Source organism: Rhodnius prolixus, unplaced genomic scaffold (genome assembly GCF_049639745.1).
Source record: "Rhodnius prolixus isolate KJV_2025 unplaced genomic scaffold, Rpr scaffold_5, whole genome shotgun sequence".
Taxonomy (NCBI): Eukaryota; Metazoa; Arthropoda; class Insecta; order Hemiptera; family Reduviidae; genus Rhodnius; species Rhodnius prolixus.
The window spans coordinates 35,074,338-35,098,783 of record NW_027411624.1 but is presented as its reverse complement, the minus strand read 5'-3'; the positions used below and the strand labels follow the sequence as shown (position 1 = coordinate 35,098,783).

The window sequence follows — 24,446 nt, the reverse complement described above, 5'->3', positions numbered from 1 at the left end:
ATTTATCTAAAAATAAAAAGACATATTTATACACTATTGTATAATATAATATAACATAATATACAAGAATCACTAGACAATTGAAGTGATATTAAGTAAAAATATTTGAGTAAGAAGTATAATTACCCAATCATAAAGTACGAAACAATTAAGAAACGCATTGTTTAAAATGAATACTTTCATGATAATATATAAACCCTAAATTTTTATTTAATTCTGTGGACTTACTAACTTTTGCTAGAATACATGTGAGGATTTTTGACAATGTAGACGTTAAAAATGAAGAAAAATTATTCAAATTTATGTTAACTTCAGATTTTCCTGGTTTCCTTACCATAAGTTAGTTTTGAAGAAAAATATTTTTTGTACAAAAACTTAGAATAATATTTAAACATAATGTAAACCATAAACATTAAAATATGGAATTACAATAAAAGGAACTTACTTATGTTTCTATTCTTAACTTATTTCAGTTAGTCATAGTACTATTAAATATGTCGGTACCAATTTGTTTGGAAGTCGCATAAGTCATAAGGAAAAGGGATATAATTGAAACAGTACGTGGCGCAGGAAAATATTGCAAAAGTTTTGCTTAGTCAAGTTTGTTCATAAAAGCTAAGCAGGAGAACCATATTGGGACAGTCCCGATCAAGAATGTGGGGCCAATTTTTAAGAAAACAGAAAATTTGTAGTACATCTGTTTGATTTATGAGGTTGATATCACATAAATGTTCTTTATCTGTTTCACTTTAGTATGAACATTGCACTTTGCGGTTTCTAGCACTGCGCCAGTCTTAGGATAATGAAAACTGCCCATGTGTGGGCAAATTTTGTTGAAAACTTGTCAGTAATTGTTTCTAAACTTTACCTATTTAAATAATTATGAAGTTACAGAAAGTAAAATTTCTTTTTATAAAAAGATATTATAATAATTTAACGCAAACAACTTTCTAAAATGATGACACTTAGTGTACTCTTCATGTGCAACATGGAACATTATTGCTGCACTATAAACAACGCAACACAGTAGGTCATGAAATTGCACTTTCTTGATACATGTCTTTAGATGTATGGAAAGTCCCGCTGTTAAAACCCAAAACGGATACAAGTTGTTGGTTCTTTTATTATAATTTTTTAAAAATATTTTGTTTGGTTAATTGAAATCTAATAGAAGGCTTACAAGAAGTGGTTAGAGGGCTAAATACACCGATCTTTAAAAGATCTTAACTAACTCCCATACGTGACGGTTTTAGGAGAATATCTAGACATATGTAATGTGCGTAAGTGATTCTAGAACCCTGAAGAAGTGGCTAAACCAATCTCCTCAATCACGAGGATGCCAATTATTACTAATTAAAAAATGGTAAAGTAACGGACTTATTTTTTAGCTGGGATTTGTGATTTTTAGTTTTTACAAGAAATAGGTTGTTTTTTTCGTTTCTTTTTTTTTTTAAAGGCGCATCATTTGAGGTCCTTGGCGTCCGGAGCTTTCTTCAGTTTACTTCTGGCCTCTGGCCAGTGTTCTCTCGTTACGGACAACACTGTCCATCACCGGATAATGAACTGTTGAAACTGGCTGCCATTAAAATTATAAAGGAAAATAATAAGAAAAAGAGTGGCACTCGAGTACATTCAGGGACGAAACCTGACATTTTTTTCTCGTTATAACAGAAAAAATAAATAAATGTACTACGGAGTATTATGATGTAAAATAAATGAATTCTGAGCCAAATTTCATTACATTTAGTTAATCTATAACTACTTTTTACTTTAGTTCTTTAATGACCGTTTGAGCTCACTTGCTAGAGCTTAAGACTCAGAGAAATTACAAAAAATTATTAATCCTACTCTTGATTTACGGCTAGATTCAAATTTGTAGCAGTTTAGAAACAAAACAAAAAACACATGGTGAACGTACGTCTTTTTAATTGCCGCTTAAAAAATAAAAAAGGAAATTTAAATTCTTAATTAATTAATATTCTAACTTACATAACTGTTACAAATCCATCCATAAGAAATTTTAAGTAACCAATATGGATGACTATAGTATAACATCAAATTATATGTGAGTTAACATTTAATTTGCTTTTTTACATTAACATTGTGATTCTATTATCTTATTAGATAGTGATTGATTATTTAGAGAATTCTGTTAACTTTTTTTAATTTTAATTTCATATTGGTGTCAAGATTTTTTTCCATTTAAAAGAAGTTTAAAAAAGAAAATGCCTAGACAAATTCTAAGGTACTTCGAACGACTGGTATAAAACAAAAGATACTGAAGCTCTTAATTGGAGAACTGAAACCTTAACTTATGAAAATCGGAAAATGCAAATAAGTAATGAAGTCAGCGAGAAAATAATATGAACAATCGGTTAAGTAATAGAAATTTTGTAAATAATAAATCTGAATTTGGTACTCTAATTAAATCTTGATTGGTTAATTTGTCATTCTAATTAAAAAATTAACAATATTACAACAGGTTTCCTTAATGACATTAACAACATTATAGAAAGTATATTAAAAGAATTTCCTTAGCATAGTTTCATAGATTATTCTAATTAATTATAATTTTTGTTTTCTACCTTCTGATAGATCTAATTGAATTTGATAAAGCTGATGTACTAAATTTATCAATTTTGAAATAGATTTTGATTTGATAAATATAACAAGCCTTAAAATAGATCAAATAATAAATAAATTGATACGGCATTTAAGTAGTCTGATAAAGTAACAAGTCAACATAAAGAAATTTATCTATTCATACTCATAAATCACGGTAAAGAAACGGCACCTGTTAAATGAACACACTTTCAGTGAAACTCAAGTTATGTTCTAGCCACTTAATAAAAAAAAGAACTACAATAACTTCTATATATATACATAAACAAATAAGATTGTAGAAAGTGTGCAGAAATTTATAATTTTAATAATATTTTTTCGAACATTTAATGCAAATTTATTAAAATTTATGACTTATATTTATTGATTTCAAAACTAATCGTTTATTTTAGAATTGGGTCAGCTTGGGTGCCTTTCTCGAATTACAGGCAATCGATGGGGTCTGAAATCCGATTACTTACTGGACTTTCTGCATTAGGAAGATACCCCTCCATTTTCCTACGAGAAATCTTTTTGTTTGCCAGATCGAGATGAAACACCCATACCACATTTGCAACAGATGACGAGTGAGGTATGCGATTAGAATAAGAAATTTTGGTTTGTTCCGTGTCCACCTTAAATTTGTTATTACTTAAGGCGCAACAACATCTGAGGTTATTACCGCCCAGATCTTTTTTCAATGAACTGATGGTCTCCGGTTAGTTTTGTCTTGTAACAGGTAAGTCCATCAACGGACAGTGTGCTGTAAGAAATTTCTAGTCTAAGGGCCAGCAGCTAGACTGAACCCGGATCTCCGAGTGAGAATCAGTATGCTAACCATTCAGCAGTATATCCCTTCCTTTTATGTGACACTTCTAAATTCCATATTGATATAAGATTGCAAAATTGAAATTGTGTCTCCAACACATGTACAATTTTTTCTCTATTAGTATTCACTTAATTTACCAAGAATTACCTCACAAAACTGCATTTGAAAGAATAAATAGAACTATTATACATGTTACGTGTTCTAGTGTTCATGCATATTGCAAAATGTCCGTTGAAGTGTTCAAAATTCTTGGAGTTGTTGAAAAGAGACATAATAAACTACTCTGTCAAATAACAATTGATTTTACACTAGTTACTTAGTTAAACTATTAGTTTAGTGAGAAGATATTTTTGTTTGAACAATCATAACCAAGCTACTTGTAAAATTTATACGCTTGTTGTACGAATTAAAGTCGTTTGTCTTTGACAAGACCAGCACTGATGGTCCAGCAGTACTATATTTCTATTGTCGACTCTATAGTTATGTTTGAAAGTATTGCTCTCGAGCAAGCCGATTAGAAATTATAAAAATGGCACCACCTCCTTTCAAGAAAAGTACCGTGATGCATTTGGAGTTCGGAATTCTAGGTAAGCGGTTTATGTTTTGATGCATGAGAGTTGCAGTGCCTGAATTTACTGCAGTTTTTTTTTTTTTTACCAAGTTGGCATTGACCTCAACACTTGGCCTAAAATATTTATAATTATAGATTCCTTGGAGACACTTCATAATTTCGAGTTTTCCTTGGAAATATCCATTTGGGGCCTTCTGAGAACCAAATAAGTTGGTTTTAGAAAATGATTTAGAATGGTTAGCAAGAACCATATATCTCAAAAACTAATTAGGCATCCTGGACTTCCTGAAATTCTATCACTTTACTAGGAATTTTTTAAAAGCTGCCTTTCATAAAGGGATGACTTGAAACTCTAATGGAATAATTTTGTTTCCAAGAATGTTTTCTTTCAGTCCAGAGGAAGCGGTAGGTTTTACTCAAATGTGCCATTTCACAGAATTGGCAAGTTAGCATCCTATAGAAAGAAGCCTTCTCAGGATATACCGCTTTCATAGATTTTATCCTTTTTATGAAACTGATTTTTATGGAGAAATTCCAGGAATTAAAGCTTCCATCTAAAATCCTTTTATCACAATGAAATTATGGTACATTGAAGTCACTTTAGTAAAAATTCGAACTTTGAGAATTTTATTTCAAGAAAGTTGTTTGATTAAAAAAAAATAAATAAATCATATGCAGCATTAAATGGTAATATGTTCAAAATTATTTGAAAATACTTTATTCAGAAGTAGAATAGTCTAAACTAGTCAAAAATCTTTTGAGAAAAAGAAAATAACACCTATTTGGTGAGAAAATGAAAAAAATATCCGATCAGGATCTACTATCCACAAAGAGCATCAAAAAGAGCACCTCTAAAATAAAGAGTAAAATTTCGAGAGCCAGAGATAAGCTTTCACAAAAAAAGAAACTTCGTCAGTTTGAAACTAAAGCAGACCAGGAAAATAATTATTCTGATTATTCAGAAAACAAAGCAGATAACACCATTAATTCAAGACATAAAAAATTTGAAATAAAAACGAACAAAAAATGTGAAACTAAAAAATTACGAAAACTTAAACATGTAAATTTTCCTGCAATAGTAGTTCGCACTTTTGAAGAATGTGAAAAGAAAAAAAGAAAAAAAGAAGAATGGAAATATTCTGTACCACACATAAATGAGTTAAAAATGATATCAGGCAAAACTGACAAAAAACTGAGCGATGCGTTAGCTGAAATATTTGAAAAGGATAGAACATACTTGACTGGATTTTCGAAAATAATCATCGAACAATGTGTCATTTTACAAAAACTGATGGACTGTATACGTTATTTGGGAAAATCAATGAAACATATCTTCGAAGGATTTGTGGAGGTGGCTACACAGAAGATTGCCTACATTAGTAATGTTTGCCAAGATGATGAAATGGCGATAGATGAAATTAAGACTTTCGAATCTTTGTACAGAAGACTGAAGAGGGCATGTCACGATTTCTTGGTATTTCTTTTTATATATATTATAAATTTTTTTCTTCTTCCTCATCAGGATCCACATATTAAGCTAATTACCTTGATTCTCGGAACAGTAGTAGCAATACATCAAGAATTAATAACTATTTCGACTCTACTTTAAAGTACAAAAAAATAAAATTAAAAGAGATGGCGGCATCTATTGACTTCGGGTGTGCTGTTGGCTGAAAATAGGTTGACACATGCCTAATGTCCTACCATATAACAAGGCCCAGCATAGCAGTTTTCACGCATCAATCTTGTCGAGAACAGAATTTTCGCTGCAACTGAGTTCCTACTAAATACATGTTGGTTAAAGGGAAGATGGTGAATATACTCGCAGGAGGAATACTTCAAAACCATTCCATTAGTAAAATGAAAAGTGAACTCTAATCATTACATTGCTTTGTTTATGAACCTGGAGATCAGGGCCACACATGATCCTGTAGCAACATGTTGCAGCGAGAAACGAGACTAAGCCCTCTAATTAATGGTAGCAACTAAGCCATACAAGTATGATGAACGGTTTCTCCGCACGCCCCTGATATCAGCTTGGGCTTACTACATAATTTTGGGTGAAAATGGTTTTCAGTAAACACCCCTATTTGTCGACTTTCGCAACAGGCACAATAATTTATTATTTTCCATGAAACTATTCTAACCCGGTGACATACTGCAATCAATCGGAATCTTATCGACTGTTTTGTTTCAAGCACCTCCTTCAAAATCCCATTTCCAAAGGATTTAAGAAACTACGTTGCTTAGATGACAGAGTATAACTCTCAAGCCAAACAGAAGAATTAAACTTACACTAAGGAGGTATACTCAAATTAGGATCCAAACACCCTAATCCCAGTACCCTCAGAGGTACTCGGCACTTACGTGTACCATACGATTCCTTCGGTTTTAATACCAGAACTAGATTCGCTACTTTATTTCCTTCAGGTATTAGTCACGAAAGTCCTTACAAAGCTTTACTTCTTGATCGTACTACCTCTAGAGGAGCTACAGATCAGAGAAAAGGCAGTTATGTATAATCTTTAGTGTAAATTTATACAGTTTCCATTGCTTTCTCTAGAAATTCTTAGAATCGCTCTTTTCGCCTATCTCTCCATCATAATAACGGTTCAATGTACCGTACTGCAAGCATAATTACGCTTTTTACTCCCCTATCTTTCGTATGATGCGGACAGCCAATCATTTTGACTTACGATTTTTTTTGGCACCGATCTACAAGTTTCTAAATAAAGCCAGACGTCAACAATTTCTTTGAACTATTTGTATTATTAATGTTATAATTATTATTGTTCTTTTTGTAAATTGGATTACTGATCCATTTTTTATTTAAATAAATAAGTTGGTTATTTCCAACTCAGTTAAAGATCAATTCTTATATGACATTTTTCACATTCAGCGAGTTGTATTGTTTTAATAATAATGATTAGGTACTTTACTGTGCAAAAAAGGTTACTATATCGCTTTTGAAAGTATATCGTGCTAGAATATTTTGGATAGCAATGTCTGAAAAGTATAATTATTTCTAATGTAGATATGCCTGAATTTCATAACTGTAGATTAGCAATTAATGATGAAAAAAAGTTTAATGCATTCTAATAAGTCTTTAAGGAGGTTGCTTGTCGTTTAGGCCAATCTTAGGGTTCCTATAATTTATTCTAAAGCCTAAAAAAGCGCTCTAATATATATAACAATAATCAATTATTTAAATTACAGGAAATCCACGTGGTGGAATACAGAGAACACTCAAAACATCAAGTAAATTTATGCAGACACCTTATAGACGAAATGGACAGAATTTACGGGAGTCATAATGTATCTAAATGCATCCAGTGTATAGATGATTTCATTGTTTTTTTACAAAAAGAAGACGAAAAACTTATAGAAAAGAAAGGTTTACTATGGGATGATAAACCGAGAACAAGAAATAAATATTTACGTGATTTCAAAGAAAAACAAGATTGGATAATAAGTGTAATACTTGAAGTATTGGACGAGGTGAAAGAAAGATATTTTAATGATGACCTTTCACCGAAGGGCGTCACATTGAATGAACACATAGAAGAATTAAAAAAAAAATACACCAGTGCTATAGTTCGCAAGCCTAGGGAGAGTGGTGGAATGGTTGAACTACCAGAGATCTAACTAAATCAATAAAATCAATTTGGCAGTTAGCATTCAAAAAACAAAACTTTTTTTTTAATCTTTATAATTTTTGAAACTGCTGTAATACATAAAATAATTGGTCTGTGTTTAGCCCAATGTAATAGATAGCTTCAGAAAAGTGATACCTGCTTAACTATGGGAGAAAGATATTCCTTTAGATTAAGAGAACTCTTGGGACAGATTAATAAACCAGGAGCAAGACGATCTATCTTGAAAATAAATAAAATAAGGTCATGTTTTTGCTTGAAAGGTGCTTTAACTAAGGGCAATTCAGAATGAACTTTACAAAAATCTGAGACTGTTATGTTCATCAAGGGCAATGCGGACTGAATCTTGAATCGGTCTCGACCCTAAAGTTACTATGGTTTCCTTTTGTGACTTAACCGAATGACAAATTTAATCTTTTTGTGCATTTTTCTTTTTCGAATTGTGCTATCCACGCATGCATACAATTATTAGCGCATCCGGGAAGTATCTAAAGGCCAGAGTGATTTTTCATTTTTAATAAATAAATTAAAATTCTCCTTACGAACTCACCAAAATATTAGACTTATCAGAGTAGTGGCCATTAAATACAGAAATTTTTCTGCCTTTTTTTTGGTATATTTGAAAAGTTGGAACCCACTTCTATCAGTGCCCGCAATAATTCCAATAACCACTAATCTTTTAACTAAGAATAGAGAAGTTATAATACAATAGAGAAATGTAGTTATTACAAACAGGAATTGCTTAAGGCTATAAATTTTGAAAAAGTGAAAACATATACCAAAATAAAGTACGCAACATTTTTTATATCTGCTAGCATGTACAGTATAAGTTGTAGCAAATAGCCTTAGGCTGACCTTATATAGCCTTAAATAAATGAATATATAATATATGTCGATATCAGATTCTTTTTGAGATTCTTATAAAGAATTGAATAGAACTTTATAATTGAATTATTAATATTATTATTAAAATTAGGCAATATAGTCTACTCTATTGGAAATAAGTGTGGAGAATCACCTTTTATATTCGTAAATGATAGAATATGTAGGAACAGTTCAACAACAAGGGCAACAAAAATAATAATAACCACCCGTTAGAAAATAGTCGTTTGGAATACTATTATTGTAATACAAAACACTAGTTGTAACAGTAGTCTGTGGGTAACCATAAAACAAATTTAAATATTGTTTACTCGCTTGGAAATATAGTTATCATTTGCTTCGAAACTTAACGCAACTATTTAAGCCAACTATAGTTGTTTCTTTAAACGACTTCAAAAGCTATTTTTGGGAAGAAAAAAAAACTCCAAATCTCCCTTTTACATCTTCTACGAATTCGTAAATTACTTATCACGTGAAAGGTGAGACATTGAACAGAACATTGTTTCGCAATTAGTTTTTGCCACTCTCTTCTGAAATTTATCATTTGTCAATTTTGAACTAAATTTGTTATTAAATAAAATGGAATTAATTGATAGAGTCATTAAACGTTACTTTATTCCCGGAGATAAAGTATCGTTACTATTATTGCCAAGACGTTTTTCTCTAAAACAAAATCCTCACCAAGTTCTTCAAAACATGCCTAATTGAAGAATCCATGTAAAATTGAAGACACAACTATCCTAGATGGAATTTAAAACAATAATAGTTGATTTAAAAAATAAAAACAATAAAAACTTCAAATCCTCGATCCATTTCCGTAATACTAGATCTCGTTCCTCCGATCTCTATATTCCCTCACACCGTACTTCATCCTTCGACAAATCCTTCCTAATACGCGCTACCTCTTTTTGTAACTCCTTACCTTCATCTGTCCGTCATGTTCCTACCCTTTCCATCTTTAAATTCCTTCTGTTCAATTATCTCCTTCCTAACCAGCTTTCTCCGAAATTATAATTGTATTCATTTATTTCATTAATTTTTATTTTTATTTTTGTAAATACTTATTTTTATTTATAAATATTTAAAATACATTCCAAACTAATAGAGCCTCAAACTGTGTATGTTTTTACTTTTTAGGGGACAATAGTCCCAAAATAATAAATTTATTTTCTATTCTATTCTAAAAAAAAAAAACTGTGAAAAATCCAAAAAGGACTTACATTTTATTTATCTAGTTAAATTTTCTTTAAAATTAGAATTAGTACTAATTAGATTATACATTTTTAATTCAATGAGGCTATTTTCAATTTCAATTTTCAAAAGAAACAAAATATCGATTAGCTAAATGACACGCTCTTCAGCCGATTCTAAAAAATTTGTAATCTTGATAATACATTTAATTATTATTTCATAAGTCCTCCTTACACTGTAATGACATGTTAAAAAGATGTCCTTCCAACCAAATCGTCGAGAAGTGCCTTCAAGCGAATTCACCCAGCAAATTGTTCAAATAAAAGTAACAGAACTATTTGTGTGATTAGTTAAAAAAAAAAAAAAAATCGTAAGAGCACTTTTCGAGAAAATATCAAATAAACTAAAAAATCGAAGTGATGCCACTTTAATGATTGATTTTAACCAGATCAAAATCCTCACCAAGTTTAAAACATGCCGATTCTAAAAATATTGTAATCTTGATAATACACTGACTCATCCTGGATCAGAAAATATCAAATTTAACCTTTTTACCACGGGAGACATTCACCCAAAACAATTTGTCAATTCACAAATCCACTTTTTCTTTCTCAGGAAATTTTCGTTAAACAGATACTTCTATTGAAAACTGAAAAATCGTAAATCTGCACAAATACGGTACTTTCTTCAAACAAAGATGGCAAAAATATATGCAATATAGAGGCTAGATGGGGAAGAAATTGATACATAACGGCACGGGTGTACATAAAAGCCAGTCCCCATTAAAAAAACAAAAAAATAGAAACCCCTAAGTTGATGCAACCCCAGATAGTCTCATCTTCCCCGTTGCTTTGTTTAGAATCAATTTGTATTAATGAAGCAACGCCTTGCTTTATCTACTTTTGAAACTTTGATACGCAAGGGTGAAACATTTGCTTCCATTTGTAACAAGTAGATTACATTTAGAGATAACCTTGGAGAAAGAAATTGCCTTAAAAGTGAGATTGCAATGATGTAAAACGTATTGATGTGAGAAAATTGAAACATGAATAGGAAATAAAGTAACGTGGTAAAAGAAAAACAAAATAGAGAGCAAAACAAAGGGGGATATTAGAGTGTAGTAAACAACAGAGCAGTGTCGACATGGTAATAATTTATAAAAATTCTAATTTTCAAGTCCAATTTATAAGTGAATATCTAAAACCACATCTGTTAATATATCTGGTGCAAAAACTGACACGACTTGCAGCAATTCACGTAATAAAAGTTTTTTTAAACTTTCTACTTTAAAAGACTCAAAACTTAGCAACAACAAAAATCGCTAAAAAACAAAACATTTTTTCAACGAAGTGAATAAAGTTCCTTTAGAACAATCTTGAGGACACTTCTGGGAAAATTTTACAAATAAAAAGTTGAAGATCTACATAAATGCATTGTTTTACGAAATTTTTGGGACTATTTTCGAAACGAAATCAAAAAAATCAATTCCGTAAAGCGGCATTTTAGGATTAGCAGACTTCGTCAAAAAACTTTCTGCTTAGATTCATGGTGGTCAATTTTGAACTTTCTGCTACATTCCTTTTTAAGTTAGGCTGACCATTAACAAAGACATGCACGTTTCAATTTGTAAAATCACCCTTTTGTGACTCAGTGAACCTCAGAACAAATATTTCTGGTGAAAAACCCAAAATCGAAAGTCTGGACGATTCAATATCTTTCTGAGGTTTAAGGGAAAGTAAAAAATAAATTTTTACATATTATTTAATGCTAAATTTGGAGAATTAAGCAGCTCCATTATCGCAGTAATAGTTCATTTCGTAAATTTGATATGATTACAACACGTCCTCTTAAAAAGTGAGAGAAAATAAGAAACCGTAATGAAATCTACAATCCTAAATTGATAGGACAATACTATGATGACATCAATATTCCATTAAAATAGTAATTTTATTACTATTTTCTTATAAATGTAGAACAAAGCTACCTAAATATATAAAATAAAATGATGTCTGTGCCCGCTGGTCTGAACAATGTTCCAGATTTAATGAAAGGTAGGAGTCACGGCAGTTCAGCCCAGAGGCTAGCGTCACGTCGTCATGCTACAAGCAAAAGCGGTCCGGCACGCTTCCATTTACTATAGAAAAATATGCTCGTGTCTTGATCTACGAGAAACGAACTTAAAATACTACTTTTTTGTTATAATAAATGCAAAACTTATACAGATATAACGGAAATTTTCTTTAAAGATATAAAAACACACGTCGTTATATTTTATTTTGCAATTAACTTCTCAAGAAACAATACACTTTTTAAATATTAGTTCAAGTTTATATGTTTATACAGGTTGAAGGCAAAAGATCTAATTTGACTCGGTTGGCATGATATACGCATAGAAAATTCTATAATAAAAAGATCGCCACGACTGCAATACTTCCTTTGCGAACAGTAAGAGAAAGTAAAATCTGCTCTAAGAATAAGATCAATGTTATAAAAAAAACAAGAAGATTACTGGGATGTGCTTTCAATAGATTCTTTAGAAGTAAAAAGCAAATACCGATATCTCGTTTACTTTCCGTTAACATCACACTAATTACATTACAAGATGACCTTGTTAATTGAATAAATTTCTCTATTACCAGCTATCACTCGGTCCATATAAGATGAAAATTCATAAAGTTGTACTGTACATTATATGCACTGGTAAGTTTCACAATGATCCCTTCTACCAATTGTGTGTAACAGGGCTGTGGAAGCTGATGTTTAACTAGCTCATCTAAGCTGAGTGAACAGCTTCAGCGAGATTCTATTAGCGATAGATTTTTTTTTTCCTTTGGTAGCAAGAAAACACGGACTTATTCTTAAAAGATTATTAGATTATTCCTAAAATAATCCCTACTTATTTATTCAAGGACGTGTCGAAATCGAAGAATGGAGTGAATTGTGCCTTGATGAACCCACAAACGGAGGTTTGCCGTCAATAAAGGATTCCTAATAAAGCAGCATCGGCATTTACAATGGAAATCGTAGCTATCTGAAAATCTATGGGTTTCGGGTGAATAAATAAATGCACACTGTGGTAAAAGAAATTGATTCCTACACCACCAGAAATCATTGAGGGAAGTTACAACAGCTTGTTCTAGACCAATGTCTTAAGTACTATTAAAAGGTGTTTCCGTCAAACTACCTTTAAATGGAATCGCTGAGAGCGTTGTCGAACAAAGAAAAAAAAAAAAAAAGAAAGAATTAAAAATTGACATTTAAGATTCAAATTTTACAGTGGAAGGTAATAAGAATGTCTTTGAAGTCTAAGAACGGATACGATAATATAACAAAATCTAACAGAAATTCCTGTTACATAAATTCCTAAAGTTCTAATCAGTACTTTTTAAAAACTTGGAATTGCCAAACGTTTTTAATTCATACTCACATTATAGGATTTTTAAAAACGTACATTCCTCTTGAGTTATTCTTTAGAAGGAAGTCTATTTCAACCTCTTCTCAGAACTTTCCCAAAATGGATTCCCCTAGGAAAAAAAAACAAAAAACTATAAGTTACAGATCTATTTGCATCAAATGTAAATATGATGTTTTAGAGAAAAATCGTTGAAGCTATTTAAAAAAAAAAACCTGCATAAGTGATTAAATTCAATCAATACAGAGATACTACCGGTTAAAGTATTTTGAAAAGCTGAGTGCTAATTACAGTCGAGCCCTCAGGTAGGACCACCTCAAATAAAATAACGAGTTTCATCTTCCTGTGATTTCTAAAAATTTTGTTTACACACGTACACATTCAGAGATTTTTTTTTTTTTGGCATTGGCTTGCGCCATCTAGGCAGCATCGTCTAGGTGCTTATCACTAGAATATCACTCACTCTTCATTCTTAATTCAAAATAAATTCGCTTCACACATTCATCTCTCTACTATATACAACTATTTACATAAACTACAACTAATGGATGGATCAGTACTCTATATTACTGCCATCCTTATAGCTTAACCGAAATTAAAATCAAGTAATCCTTCTCTAATCATTTTCTTCCATTCATTCTAATCGGCTATAACTTTTAAATACATTCATATTTCTTTGCTAGAGCTCTGCTAAAGATTTAAGCATATAGATGTTGGTGGAGAATATTATGTCTTCGTAGCGAAATGGTGCCTCTACCTGTATTTATTTTTATTTTATTATTATTATTAAAAAAGATTAGAAAACATTTTTTCTGACTCGGGGGATCTCAAAATTGATATACCCGGTGAAAACTAAATTTATAAATTTTAGCAGGTCGCAATACTTACCTAACCATTGGTATAAATATGTTTTAGAAGCTGAATATTTTGTATGAGAATAGTTTCTTTTTTTACTAGGTCCAGTGTTTCCCAACTAGTTGTTTTTCGCAAATATCAGCTCAGGTCTCAAGGTCCATATCGCAATCTAACAAGAAAAACGAAAACAAACAGAATATTAGCTGAAACTGTACCCACAGACCACTTACCGGTGGAACTTGGAAGTGGTTTGTTAAATACTACTACCCAGCTGGCTTTCTTTCCCAATTCTCTTTGACTTTTACTCAATTGAGGGGATGAACTAAATAGTAATTCATACAGGGTTCTAAGTTTTGGAAAAGGCTATGTGGAAACTTCTTTGTTATTGAACTTCTGTGTCTAAGAATGTCCTCATTGAAGATAATTCTTTTACTACCACTCTTGCAGTTGTAACAGAGTTACAATAAAAGCAGGAAGTTTTCTAATTCCATAAAAAGTAGCAATTGTTGATGTTGATAATTATTATTATTAACCTATCACTTAAACTTCTTCCCATTTCATATTATTTTTTGTAGAAATTTTTTTTTTTTTTTTCAGAGAAGTATTAGTACACACAACGTTACTAAAATTACAAACGCTTTCGGCAGGTAAACCGTTAGGACATTGGTTAATCAGATAACTAAAAAAAAAAGAAAAAAAAAGCAATTGCTGGCTCCACTTCATTGTATGCATATTTATGTTGTGTTAGTAACACACAATTTGTACATAAACACATTCACGCCATTGTTTTCATAAACGTCAACCAACTTTTGTAATATGCCTCTTGTTATTTTTAGCCACTGTCAATTTAAAGTAAACACTAAAATCAGTCTGCTATTCGATGGATAAGATTATTATTCTAATCTTACACCTCAGTTTTATTGAAACATTTAGTTTAGCAATGAAAAGTTTCATACATGAGCAATAAGTCCATTAGCCAAGTAGTGCAAGTCTACGCTACTTTGACATAAGAAAAGATATCATACAATAAATTCACAATTTGCTTCAAATTCGCAATTTTTATCATTGATTTTATGCGTCATTACACTCATGTTTATTGCATACCTTACATCCCATCATCAGAGGTAATTAATAAGTTAACCAGTCACACACTGGTCGTGCACTGAAGAGTGATACTCGTACACACGAATCAATTTAAATCGATTTTAAATCCACTCATTTAGGGGGAATTTTGGAAGTATCTATGACTGAAGGTTTAATGAAATTTAAAGAAGCTATTGAAGAAAATTTACCATTAATAAGAGCCATAAAAGAAAACCTGATGAGTATTGAATTCCAGGATTTTCTGTATAAAATTTGTTATTATAATAAGTAACAATAAAGATATAAATTTTAGTGACAGAGGGGGTATTAAATGTGGCACAAGTGAAGACCATGAAGTTTATAGTTGAAAGTGAAAGTTTACATGATGATAATGTTGGAAAAATGGTCAACTGATGAGACCGAGAAATGAGGTAATTGATGTCATCAAGGTTACAGTAATGTAATAGATCATTCTATGAAAATGTGTAATCTAATTATTTTTGGGGAAACATTTATTTTCAGTGTTTAACACTGTTTTTGCTATTTACTAGCTTTAAAACAATGTTCTCTCTTTTGCCAACAACACTATTCATCAAAGGATTGTGAGCTACATAGAGGACTGTACAATTCGGACGTAGCTAAAGAACATCTGAGGTTAACCAGCTGGACTAGAAACCAGCTTCTTCCGATCTTTACATACAACTGAGCAAATGCCATTCCCTAAATTATTAAATTACAAAATTGTTAAATGCTACATGCTAAAAGAAATGATAATGAAAGTATTATTTGGAAAATACAGAGCTTTTGTTCAGAGTTGAAAGTACTGTTTTTTATCTTTAAGCTGGGACATTTTGCCGGACTATAGTTTTCATTTTATGATTTAACACATCTCTACGGTTCGCTAACCCTTGCTCGCAGAAGGAAACAGATTATCTCCGGAAACAATAAAAACAATGTTACGCTTTCATAATAGAAAATTTCCTATTTCTCTTTCAACAATAAATGAATATAAGAAGAAAATCGTCCAAGGAACATACAAAGAGAATGCCACACCCCTTTATGAACTGGGCGGAGGGCGTTTATCTTGCCTTGAACTATTTCCAAAGGTCCTGACCCCGTCTAACCATCGCTGTTTGTATTACGATGGGGCAATCTATTCCACTTTCATCAGACATGTACTGTTAGAGAACAAACGGCTCTTTTTTTACTAAGATATCAAACTCTACTTAAAACGGATCATATAAATGATTTTTTTTTGTTAAAATTAACAGAAAAATAGAAGTTTCAATTTTTCTTTACTGAAAACTGTGCATAAAAAAAGAAATTTAGTGTGGTTTAATAAATGGGAGCTCTTTAGTTAGAGTCCCGTCTACAGTTACTTTTTATTAGATGAACAAAATGAGCTTCCACAACCTCTCCACGACATCTTATTGGTAGTTGGACATAAGGCAACGTCTGATAAATAGGCGATTATCTCTACAAACGCCTACTATTACTAACTCCTCGGATTTAGTGCACCTTGAAATGGATTTGCTGTTTTTAGTTTTTAGGCTAGCGAATTCAAATTCACAAAAGTTTTCTACCTGTTCTATGTTAAGGTTCACCAAGAAATTTCTGAGGTATAGGACAATATAATTAAAATTAATCTAATTAATAAGAGATTTAATTCGGACACTACAAGGTACTTACTTATTGCATCTGGTAAGGTAAGGGAGACAAACAAGTCTGTATATAGTGGAGTATAGGATGACTGTGCATCATTATTTGACACTGTAACCTTGCTTCCTCAAGGTCAGTTGTAGTACATTTGACTCTGGCCATACATTAAGGGAGGATCTACCTCAATTAAAAGTTGCTCAACTCCTAAAGGTTGGGCTAAGAGGCTTGGATTCTCAAGTTTTATGGCCCAAATTTGTAATAATACTAATAATTATAATTTACTTCATTTTTTTAAAAAATATCTGTCTATTAAGTTAATATTCATGTAAGTAGAAGATGAAAACGCATTAATTTTGGAATCATAAAACCGATAGGAAGGACTACGCCTTTTAAGTTCATTTCACAGAATTCTAATTTCTCTAGTTTTTAATAAACTATTGTTTTTTTATATGAGAGTAAAATTTTGCCTATAAATATCCAAATAGTCAAGAGGTCTCCAAGAGAAGCACTGTTGCTAAGAAGATAAAATGCAAACAGTATTTTTTTTTTAAATCAGCAAAACACTGAACAGCATACAAAATCGAATGCATAAAAGAATTGGTACAAATTGGAAATAATATTTGACAGCAGTAAATCTTTAAAAAAATAAATAAATAAATAAACCTTGAAACAAATATGGACTCGACTGTACCTGACCTCATTTCTCTCTCAGTAATTGTTGAAAGTGATATATCGTGTACTTACTAAAAAAAAGTTCCGCCAGTTCAACTATTAACAGTTACCTGCCATCATAATCATTCTAAAATACTAGCTCGGTAATATATTACATAAGTTGGACAATCTATAGAATGGACAATCTAGAAAAGAAAATTATTTCTTTAGGAAATAGTTCTCATAGTGAAGACTTCGTCTTCCTGTTCCATTTAACGGAAGCTAGTCATTACTTGATACATAATTTTTTAATTATTTATTATGGCTGACAAAGCGAAACGTTTCGTTGGCTGACCGGATACAATATACAGTTCTGGAAGGATAACTAAATCAGTTCCTTCACTACTGAATAAAAACTCTTAGCTATTGAAACTGGTTGACATTTGCTCTAAACAGAGTAATAATTTCAGAATAATATATAACAAAAAACAGTGAATTGGGTAACCAGTTTAGGCTGAAAGATGTAGCAAAGAATATATTTTTAAAACTCTGAAAATGAACTTGCACTAATGAGGAAAGACATGAAGTGAAACTACTCACTCCTCTCAGCCACCAAAAATCAAAACATTTAATGTCTTAATGATTTCCAAAAACATTACTTAACAAAAAGAACACTTACGGTCTTGGATTAATAATGGAAAATGAGTTTAATCTTCGAAGAATAATGAAAATGTTCCACACATTTGTAGAAAAAGGCTGCACCATATGGACCACAGATGACCCTCATTGCAAGTGACATTTAGCTTGTGGTTAAATGCAGTGTGGAAAAGATCTGAAAAGAGGTAATGATGCATTAAACGCTTGTCTAGAATTACTAAAAAATAGCGTAAAGTTAGTATCCAACTGCGAGCAAAACTACAATAAATAAGTAAAGAATAATCGCCAATACTTGAAAACTACGCTTGTCACCCACAAAAAAAATCAAATTCATACAGTTGAAATTGGTAGAACTGATGCAAGAGAAGTGATACATAAGTTCATTGCAACTTCAAGGCTACAACTCTTTATTTTGCTTCTTTGATTTCTCTTAAAATGATCGCTTTGAGTTGCAATATAATTTTGCTGAAATATTTCTTTCAATTTTTTTTATTTTTTAAAGCCGAGTTTCTTTTTTTGTTTCGAAAAGTTATGTAAACAACGTCATATCTAACCCCAGTGTTGAGATGTTGGGAGAGTGTCAGAATTATTTCTCAGTCACACGCTATTTAACCATTCTTTATGAATATTCAAGATGTAGCAACAATTTATTTCAAATAATTAAACAATGTTGACACTGCTATTAAATGAATTTTATCGCATTATTTACCCTCGTTTTTGAAAGATGGAATAAACAATCTTCAAAGGATTCAATTTGTTCTTTCTCTTCCTCTCGTAGGAGATAGCATTACAATCTACTTGAAATAAGTAGTGCTAATTTTCTCATTCGAGGTTTCACATAAATGAATTGTTTAAAGCTCATGGTTTCGAAAATGATGTTTTTACAAATTTGTTTGTGTTTGGTCAGTTTAGAAGTCTGTCAGTGTGTCTAATTTGTGGATAACAAATCATGAAAAATTGAAACTCACAGTTATGACTCAAATTACATATTTTAATTCGTTAAGGTGCTATGAAGACAAAATCAGCTAACCAGAAACACCACTGCCCTGATTCAATTTTTCATTTTATTAGTAAATCATAATTATCCAGTTTTTTAAAGACCACAACTACTGATTCGACCCACAGAAAGCCTTTGATGGCTGGCTGTAGTATTTTAGGCGGAGTATATATTTGAGCTACTGATATTAATATAAGGGGAGCAGTAAATAATTCCAAAATAGTCATTTACAGCCTGGACTATCAAGTCCAGCGAGGTCTCCTTAAAGTTAGTGAGAAAAATTTTACGAGAGATATATGTCTCGTTTACGCAGCCATCAAAGAACAGGCAGAAGTAGTTGCAGGAGGAACCTTGCCAAAGGCAGGTCATAAAATTTATCATCAGCAAATCGCCCAAATTTTTTGCATTTCAATGGGGTCTGGCAATAGAGGGCATGATTGGTTGGGAGGAAGAAGATTGTCACTATTGATTATTTATGAGATGTGGTCTTACTGAAAATAGTTTTCATGTGGTCTTACATGAATATAAGACCTTACATTACACATTCAAATCTGCTCGAAGTATAAGAGTTAATAAAATTTAATAATTTTACTAGGTAGAGAAACTAATTGGTACGCACAATATCTACCGAGCTTTCTGTACCTTTCTGAACTGTGATACTTCTAGTGCAGCATTAAATTAAAGATAATTAGTCCTTGGGGTATTATTACAGTTTGCAAAGAAAGTTCAGCACTATAAATGAAAGTTTCGAATACGACTGTATAGATAGCATGTACCACCAGTGACATAAAAATGGTCAAGTATTTTTTTTTTTCTTCTGCCACCATTTCTTCTTTATTGCAGTGAGAGTCATCAAGAGTGGTGGCTCCGGTCTGATCTTCACTTCTCCTTTTTTTTTAATGGGCATTATCTCTCGCATCTTTTACTTATTTCTTAATTACCTAAGATCTTTTCTCTTCTATCACATTAACAACCAAAAGTAGACTTAAGTATTTAAAAGAAATATATTGAGAATTTGTCCTTTACACATTCCACTATTTACAACATATTAGAGCAAATAGGTCAGTAATTCACCCATTTGTTGTGGTAATATTTTACACGCTTTTTATTCTCTCTAACTACCATTAACAAGAAGTATTGTAATCGTGCAGATAAGAGATTTTAAGATTTCACAGGAATTACAGGACTGGATGTCTGTAGGCTTGCATCTCTCTCCGTAGTAAGCATAATTCAAAGAAGGTAAGGTCATACAATGTTCAACTTTACAATTTCGTGCTGACAAGATGTTTTTTTCGGACAAATTCGAATAATCGGATTTGTTTCTTCTTGCTAATAGATTTTTAAGTTTACGGTTTTTTTTTTCGGAATATGTTCTAAAAATTTTTATTCTCATTTTCTTACTTCTGTATTACTAAAAACGGAAAATCATTAAAAGTTAAACTTTGATTCTGATTTAATGTTAAGTTTGAACTCAAGAAGCTATTATATGATCTGATAAGGTTTTAGAAACTCATCCAATCAGGATTGCCCTTTACTGAATAGATATTTTTTGCGAATTACTCAAAATGGTGGGAGCGGGAGGCCAAGACTGAGCAATGGGTTGTAGTGCCGATTATTATTATTAAAGACCCCGGATTCCTGTAAGTTTCTCAATAGCAAAGAAAAGAGAAAAAAAACAATGGTTATGGATTGAATCCATTTCTTCACTTGATTTTTAACTATATTAACTAAGTTAGTCGCAGTTTATCAAGAAGGAAAACTAGTTTAAAAGATTTGTAAAGTTAATGTTTAGAAATAAGATTATATAATAAGTTATTAATTATTTGGCACAGCAGTCTGCTTTTATTACCAATATCCTTAAACGTTCAGTCAGGCGTAACTTGACCAGTGTACGTGTTTCATATCAACTGTCTAATTATCCATCAGAGTTTTGTATATATTATAACCAAAAAAGAATTACGTGAAGACTCACACGACTATCTCTTATTACTATTCTCAAGGTTATTACTATAACTCATTAATACCCCTCAAACTAGGAATATCTGACCCATATTAACCATTGCCGACATTATAGTTTGTAATGTAACAGCACATTACACTGAAATGTAATCATTCAGAGGAAGCCTACCACAATCAAAACGAAGTTTATTGAAAACCTAGCAGCCAACTCATTATAATTAGAAGTATTCCAGAAGTAAGCCATTATAACCCGAAAAGTTAACTAAAACTTTTAACTTACATCTTTGTGACCTTGTTACTTTCTTTGAATTTTCATTTTGATTCTTTAACGATTAAATCCGCTTTACGGCCACTGAGTTCCAAAAAGAGGTTTTTTCAAAAAATTGCAAATAAATAATTCGATAACTTTCACTTTACCAATTAAAAGCACTTATAAGCGAGGCGTTTAGGATTACCATTAATGTGGCATGTAAAGTATGGATTTATCACCTAATAAATATGAATTAAATATATTACCAAAATTCCAAATTCCAATAAAATGAGCAAATCAGAAGTGTCAATTTACTGCATCGATTCTACAATGTTTTAGATTTTTCTCGGAAAGTGCTCGCAACGATTTGTGGATCTGAAACATATAATTGTAAATGTTACACAAGAAAATTAATAAAACGGTATTTTTAGTAAGAGGGTGGGGTGGTTTTCCCGATTGGGTCTTTAAAAATATTCATACAAATTAAATATGTAATTGAAGTTCTATTTGATGAAATGGGTTTTTAATTGCAGTACTACTAAGAGGTTTACAGTTTTTTTCTTGTTTAAACTATTTTTTCACAAACAGTTCTAGCGGCCTACATTAAACTTTGTATGCTAACATCACAGATAAAGGACTGTGAAATTTATTTGAAACATTTTCCAAGGCAATTTATTCTATGCGAAGTTATAAGAGAGGGATGAAGCACCTCCAATTTACTATTATAAATATTGTGCGATTCTAATATCAGTATGATGTTTGCTTGCGAAAAGATTAACCAATTTTTAGCTGGAAAATGATCAGTATATCGAAAGTGCGACTCCACGAAAAGTCTTACTCACATTTTCTGTAATTTTCTAGGCCGTTTGTTTCGAAACCTTTTTTTTTTTTTTGCAGAAAATATAGTGTGTATCTGGTGACGATAAATTACTCCTAACATATACATATATTGAAGTCAAATTTCTTTTTAAGTTTCAAAACCATTTAAATACATAAATTATGTCAGTAACTGATACCTTTTGGTCTATTATAAACACAATGTGCTTAGAACGAGATGTAATTGTACAGTGAAAGAGTGTTCCAAATCTTTTGCTTCATACAATGTTTTCAAGAACCAAATGCATTATCTTTTTTTTTACACAAACCTACCAACGGCAGAAATATTAAAATATGCCGGATCACTTTATAATATAATAATCTGAGCTATTTTATTGTATTAATTTACTATTTATTTTAACGATTCACCTACTGAACAGTCAGTCCCACTTGAGGTATCAGTAATAAAAATAGCAGTTGCTTGAATGTCAGCTATAACTGGAAGAGTTGGACAACCTTGAAGACTCAAGATGTAGAAGACGACGTAAGAAAGCCAGGATGGCAAAGAGTATTTAGGAAGAGCATGGAACAGAATTGTCTGGAACAGCAGTGTCATGAAGCCAAGGTCATCCGAGCTTATAATGTTGCTTTTTTTAATACTTTCTCTAATTTTTACTTCACCTTCAAAAGTGGATGGTTTTACCTTTTAAAAAATGCGGATATGCTAATCTTGCAGGATAAAAAGAGGCAAAGATTGCATTCATTTTATTACTTTTAATTGAAACGTTGCTTTCATTTCCTGCAGTAATTATTTTAATGAAATAGTTATGTGTGAATAATACTTTTTACTTTTTTTTTTTTAAATTTGCCAAACATTAATAACGAAGGCTAAATTATGTTATGAAACAGTTAATTTTTACCACCTGAGTAAGAGAAAGTAGTTCAATCGCAACAACATCTACTTTGAGGTCTTCCTGAATCCAAAATAGTTTTTTTTTTAATTTATTTGGGAGTCAACATAGGAACAGACAATAACCTTTAGTAAAGGCCCCTTTACTGAATGCATTTCTTATCTCCATAGATTTGCCTTAAGATTAGTGCAATGATTGTTTAATTTCATAAAATTCAGTGAAGTGGAATTTAAAGTAAGATCTATTACTAAAATGAGAACTACCATGAAATTTTCAGTACAAAATACCTGGAAAACATAACCTATTATCAAAACTTCTAGGGCCAATTGTGGAGTCTAATTTAGGCAGTTATGAAATCTAATTTACATTAGGTTTCCCCCCCAAAAAAGGAAGCTTGTGGAGAAAATCACGGGAAGCTGGAAAATCCTTCAGGAATTCGCTTTTCTAGTCATGCTAATTCCCTAGTAACTCAAAATTACTCAATTAATAAATACTCGTTAATATTATGGAAAATGTAGTTAGGCCCACAGTGCTGGATAATAATTTTATTCGTCGTAGAACGCGTTTATTGCAAACCTGACCGGTTTGTATAATGGATGAAATTCCGAAACCGGTCAGAGATCCAATTATCATGCGTGCTGCGACAGATGAAATCACAGATATAAACAAGTAATAAGCCCCACACATTTCACTTAATAGTATTTTGTTTTAAATTTATTTAAATCTTCTCTACTACTGATGGTGAACGGGACTTTATAAACGCTTGCACTGGTGAATGCTTAGTTTTTTACAGTAATGTCACGCAGTACTTCTCCTTCTATTCTGTCTCCCTCTGCCCAAACCTATCTTACTCCTTCTTTTTTTACAAGTAAAATGTTGCATCTACATTTCTATTGTCAGTTAAATCACGGCTCAGAATATTTTTTGACATTTCACATATTTTATTTTGGTTACGGTTCATTGAATGAATTAGCCGTTGTCATATATTTCATTTTATAGCTTTAGAGTAATAATAATAATAGTTTAGATGTTTCCAGATTGTGCAAGAAAACATTCTTACTTTTTTTCTTAATACTTTACATAATTCCATTTTGCTATTGTGTAAAAAAAAGAGACTTCATTAATAGCAACGTGCCTCTGCTTAGACTATTCCACAATTAAAATGTTCACACTTTCCCATATAGTAGTAACCTGTCTTATTTAATTGTTTTATCGAAAACATTAAACACGTATTAAACAAATTCTTCAAGATTTTAACCACTAGAATCGCATTTTTACTTTAAAAAAAAAAAAAATTATATTTCTTAAGCTTGAAACTCTTTCATTTCTTCGAACTTCGTTTTCAAAACACATTTAATAATTCTAATCTTTAAACAGTAGGTATAACTGTACATAACACGGAAATTATTCTTTCTTCCCTCTTCAAATTTGCTCAATATTGATATTCCTATACGAATTATTTAAAAAGA

At 31.4% G+C, this 24,446-nt stretch overlaps 1 protein-coding gene and 1 long non-coding RNA gene across 6 annotated transcripts in view; one reads left to right on the top strand and one right to left on the bottom strand.

Annotated features, from left to right (window-relative positions):
- Nucleotides 1–24,446, bottom strand: part of LOC141458257 (uncharacterized) — a 45,362-nt gene that overhangs the window by 2,345 nt on the left and 18,571 nt on the right. For all 5 annotated transcript variants that reach the window (XR_012460852.1, XR_012460851.1, XR_012460854.1 and 2 more), the window contains exons 7-10: nt 21,517–21,625; nt 18,067–18,219; nt 14,028–14,163; nt 13,155–13,251 (exon numbers count right to left, since the gene is read on the bottom strand). This is a non-coding gene — a long non-coding RNA (uncharacterized lncRNA). The remainder of the gene's footprint in view (nt 1–13,154; nt 13,252–14,027; nt 14,164–18,066; nt 18,220–21,516; nt 21,626–24,446) is intronic.
- On the top strand, nt 4,633–8,939 carry LOC141458252 (uncharacterized). Its single transcript, XM_074135990.1, has 2 exons — nt 4,633–5,475; nt 7,218–8,939. The coding sequence occupies exons 1-2, from the start codon at nt 4,795–4,797 to the stop codon at nt 7,644–7,646; spliced, it is 1,110 nt and encodes a 369-aa protein (XP_073992091.1). The 5' UTR covers nt 4,633–4,794; the 3' UTR covers nt 7,647–8,939.